This window comes from Lolium perenne, chromosome 5, assembly GCF_019359855.2.
Source record: "Lolium perenne isolate Kyuss_39 chromosome 5, Kyuss_2.0, whole genome shotgun sequence".
Lineage (NCBI taxonomy): Eukaryota > Viridiplantae > Streptophyta > Magnoliopsida > Poales > Poaceae > Lolium > Lolium perenne.
Window position 1 is genome coordinate 113,521,317 of NC_067248.2, and position 4,918 is coordinate 113,526,234.

General features: G+C 46.7%; 1 protein-coding gene across 1 annotated transcript; it reads right to left on the reverse strand.

Annotated features, from left to right (window-relative positions):
• Positions 1-386: 386 nt before the first annotated feature.
• LOC127299675 (transcription repressor MYB6-like) lies at positions 387-1,501 on the reverse strand. The gene is made up of 3 exons (XM_051329684.2): positions 1,335-1,501; positions 1,110-1,239; positions 387-1,024 (listed from the first exon to the last, which is right to left on the reverse strand). The coding sequence occupies exons 1-3, from the start codon at positions 1,465-1,467 to the stop codon at positions 463-465; spliced, it is 825 nt and encodes a 274-aa protein (XP_051185644.1). The 5' UTR covers positions 1,468-1,501; the 3' UTR covers positions 387-462.
• Positions 1,502-4,918: the final 3,417 nt, after the last annotated feature.

Genomic DNA, 4,918 nt, shown 5'->3' on the forward strand with positions numbered 1-4,918 from the left:
GAACAAATTAACCAGCAGCAAGACAGTTAAGCTTGACCACGTTCTTACTTAGCGTAGTTGCGAAAAGAAAAACACAGGAAATTTCGCCGGAAAGTAATTCCACTAATCTAGCAAAAGAGACATTGCCGCCAGTTACTGAACTTCAGATGATTGGAATACTCATAAACTTTCCCTACGTGCACTGTTCTTTGGTTTATAGGATTAAATTTCATAGGAAGATTTATTAAGAGTTCTCGAAGAAATTGTCCCCAAATCTATGTGTTCCGATCCAGGCCAGAAATACAAGAAAAGAAAGTAGACAGGCAGATATAAAACATCGTCTGACGATCAACTCACAAAAATGTCCAAGAAACACAAATTTCAGTATACTCCCTCTCCTCCTCTCTCTCTAATTAAGCTGAACTCTTGTTCTCTGAAGTCTGAATACTCCGATCGATCTCTAAGCTACGGACCTACGGTACTCTAGGATCTCTGAAGCGAAGCATTATTAGAGAATCTAAAGCTGAACACTTCGGAGTTCAAGGAAGAAGAAGGCGAGGCGCCACCGCAGCTGCACCCAACGCCGCCCTGCAAATCCAGCCGGTTCAGGCACAAGCATATCCCCTCCCTCCCAGAGTAACCCGTCCTAAACGCGCCGTCGCCCACGGTCCTGGTCTCTGGCGGCGGCGAAGACGGCTGGTACGGCGGGCTAATTGACAGGTTGAGATCGATCATGCCGCCGAGGTGCCCCGTCGGTGGGAGAAGCAAGGACGCGCTGTCGTCGGCGTCGCTGCTGTGGCCGCTTGCGTCCGGCGAGCAGCTGGAGCCGCCCGTCAGATGCTGGTGGCTGGCGCCGCTCGACGTGGCGGGGGACGACGGCGTGTGCTGCATCCCCTGCACGGCGGCGGACGAGGCGGCATTGAGCGGGCGGTGGGTGTGCGGGTCGACGCCGCGGGCGAGGAGCCTGCGCTTCACGTGCGTGTTCCAGTAGTTCTTGATCTCGTTGTCCGTCCGCCCCGGCAGCTTCCCGGCGATCAGCGACCACCTGCGGATCGAGCCAAGAATCGATGTCAGCACCGCAATGAACATTTATCTTTAAGATTTAGAGGAATATAAAATGAATCACGTACTTGTTTCCGAGGAACTCGTGGAGCTTGATGATGAGCTCGTCCTCCTCCTCGGTGAAGTTGCCGCGCTTGAGGTCCGGCCTCAGGTAGTTGATCCACCGCAGCCGGCAGCTCTTCCCGCACCGCAGCAACCCTACATGCACACATATCAGCATCACCACCAATCGCCGCCGCCATGCCCGGCATGTTAATAGCGTGTACCATAACACCAAATAAAGACTACTATACCTGCGGCTTTTGGGAGCGATCTCCAGCAGCCTTCGCCATTGGCCTTGATGTGGGCGATGAGCCGCTGGTCCTCCTCCTTGGTCCAGGCGCCCTTGTTGGTGTGCGCCTTCTCGCAGCACGGTGACCTCCCCATGTCCACAGCCGCCGTCGACAGACACGAAACACACGTACGGCGACGTGCCTCGACCGAGAGAGAGAGAAACAGGCCGGAGGCACACAAACACAGAGAAAGTGACGACTGTTGTTTGATTCCTTTGAGCCGGGAGAGCGGGTTTATATGGTGGCGTGCATTGAGGGGGGGAGGAGCTCGGTGGTGGATGGAGAGAGATAGAGCGGAAAGGGTCCCATCCCCATTGACCCGGATCACTCCCAGACATTTGACCGAGTTGGTGTGAGTGAGTGGTTGTGGAGCCTAGGGACAGATTTGGTAGGTTGGTAGGTAGGCAATGCCATGCTTCTGCTCCCGTCTTCCTCTGCCTTGTCCTATATAATCCATGCAGATTACGAAATAAAGGCTCTTAATCCCTGCAATAATCTTCTATTTCTGCATTTTGACTTACTCCTATTATTTTCCCATTAAATACCATGGCCGCAGTGCCGTAATTTTGACATATTTACGTTCTATAGAGCCTGTTTGGTTCAAACGGAAGTGTGTGGAATATCGAAGGAATGGAAATTTTTCTGTGGGGACACTCTTTTTCCGTTTGATTTAAAGGAATGGAGCAAAGAGAAATGCTTGCAAATTTTCATTTATTTTCTATTTTAAAGGAAAAAAATGCAGAAATTTGGTAATCCACCTTGACCTTGTTGAAGGAACAAATTAGAACCTATCTGGATTTTGGCGCAAATGACAATTGAATTAGGAAGCTTAAACATTTACAAGTTTATATTACTCAGGAATTAGTTCTAGTCGTGGACGAACCGAGGTGAATGATTACCACTACATAAAAGGAATTCTTGAGAAGACACCGTCTTATTATTTTGGCACTTCAGTTACACTTTTTGTGTCGTAGAATGCCATAATACAAAGAGGGGATGAAGCTTTAGAAAGGTGTGTTTGACAAGCCATAAACTTCCTTGTCTTCCTCCACCAAAAAGCCTCTCAAGATTTTTAAAAAGTTTCCATATCAATTTCTTCTAACTTGACCTCCTAGTGTGGGATTGTTCATGACCTTTTGCTACAAACTTTGCTACAGACTCTATCTCGAATCCTACCTACATCATCCGGACGGACAATGCTATGGTGTCCAACCGGTCTGACTTTGCGGGTATGGGTCTAACCCATTCCGGCCTTGGTGCCCCCGATGTTTTGCTTCCCGGAACCTGCTTCGAATCGCTCAGACCTAGGGTTGGACATTTTTGGCTTGTTCGGACAGTTATGACCAGTCCGACCCCACCGAAATGTCCGACCTATCACATGTTGGACCATAATGGTCACTTTAGGAGCCCCATATAAAATGTTTTATTCCACCTTTAAAAGGGCACGACCACGAGATCTAGTTGAGCTCCGCCATTTTCATAAGCCATTGATTCCTCCACATCTCTCCACTCAATTTTGCAAATCTTTGAGCAAAAAGAAAGATCAACCAAAGATCTACTTTCCATCTAAACAAAATTTAATCCACACCTTGAGTAAGCTTGGTCATGTTACTCATGGGTTTATGGGGAAACCTAGATGGTTGGAGTTGGTGTTAGCAAGGAGGAGAGCACCCAGTTTCGTCATCGAGAACTCCTTCCGAGACAAAACTTCACCCGGATCTCTCACGCACGCCCTTGTTGAGAGCCGCCTCGCCAACGCCCCTTCCTCCCCTCTCCTCACCCCTTTTAGGCGGCGCGATCATCCATCGAGAGGATGGATAAAATCCGTGTACATATTAGTTGTACGCTTAGTAAGAGGTAGTGTGCCATCGTGGGTTTCCTTGTTCTGGCAGTTTGGAGCCTCGCCGTAGCGTCTGCAAGCGGTGTTTGGTGGTGCCCACATGTGTACCCCTGTGGTCGTCCATGGTGGCTAGCGAAGGTGTACGTAGGCCTGATCTATTGTAGTCTCTCCAAATAAGCTTGTTGGTGGTCCAATTCGGGCTGATGTGGTAGTTTCTTCTTCCTTTCTCAGCCCCCATGGAGGTGGACGGGAGATGCAAGGCAGATTCTTATCGTGTGGGTCTGATGTTGTTGTTTGGAGTTCTACATCGATGTCTTCTAGCACGGTTCAGTGGTCTCCTCTTTCCTCTCCCGCTAGTCTGCTTCAGGGCATCAGTATGGGACTATGACATGGCTCCTAGAATAATCTCGTGATGTTGTAGGTTTTGCTACATTGACTTCTCGTTTGAGTTCATCAGCAGTGGTTCTTCGACGGCCATCGTCGTCCCGCCACTCCTTCCTTCAGCTGAATGGCGGCCTTCCACGGCTAAGTAATATTGTCTTGTTCAACCTTTAGGCCCTAGAGCCAAAGTGGAGGCGCTCAAGCTCCGATACAATGTGCTCCCACAGTCTCACCCCATGTGGCCATGGCCCCCGTGGTGCTATGGTTGACCGTGGGCAGATGCTTCATCGAGAATTTAGTATATGAGTTAGACGAAGATATGTACTAGATTGTTTTTTCTATTTCTTGTCAAGGGTCTCCGGTGCAAAACTTAAAGGTCAAGTTGTAATTTTATTTATATCCGAGGTCATACTTGTAAAATATACGTCATCGAAGATGGTTTAATTAGAGTAATTAGGGTCTTCGAGACCCCTCTTCATGTTCAAAAAAAGATAGTCAGAGTTTCCTTATGTGCATCCGGTGTGTGGATTGCCATCAAGACGTTCGTAAAAGGTGCAAGGATCCCCTTAGTATCCTAGATAGTGGAATTGTTATCTCTAAATGCAGAGAGCTCAAGAGTTTTTTCTTGTACTGGAGAGTTCAAGGGAGAATGTGGCTAGATCGTTGAGGGATCGCGCGGGCTTTGAGGAATATTGGAGTCCCCCAAGGACATGAACTTCGAGTTAAATCAATGTGTCATCATCTCCCTCTACTTTTGGTTATTTATATCCTTTCCCTTTACATGTTGTTGTTGTGTTTTATTGCATTAGGATTGCTCAGCAAGTTGTTTTAGGATCACCTTATTTATCAGCAATTATCTTTAAAACCTCCGAATTTGTTTACAATTTGCAGTTGCCTATTCACCCCTCCCTCGAGGCACCATCTTTGATCCTTCACTTTTTTTGAATTCATATGCATGAATAACGAGACCATCTTTGATCCTTCACTTTTTTTGAATTCATATGCATGAATAACGAGACCAATATATGTAGTGGCATAACAACATCTTAGTTACAATTTTTCATGTGGTTTAACTTCGATCTGACCTTGTTTATGAGGATTCCCATGTTTTTCCTATTCATGTGAACCGAACACCCAAGCTCAACTTCTATATTTTCCCTATTTCTATATCTTTTTTGAAATCATGCGACCAATACAAACCTTTAAAGGTGAAATTTGAGCATAACTTATGAAGAATATTTGGTCGATTGAAACTTTGTTTTTTTAATGTTAATTTATTTTGTCACCGAGTTTCTTTTCTTATTTTCTTGCCTATGGTTTGAAA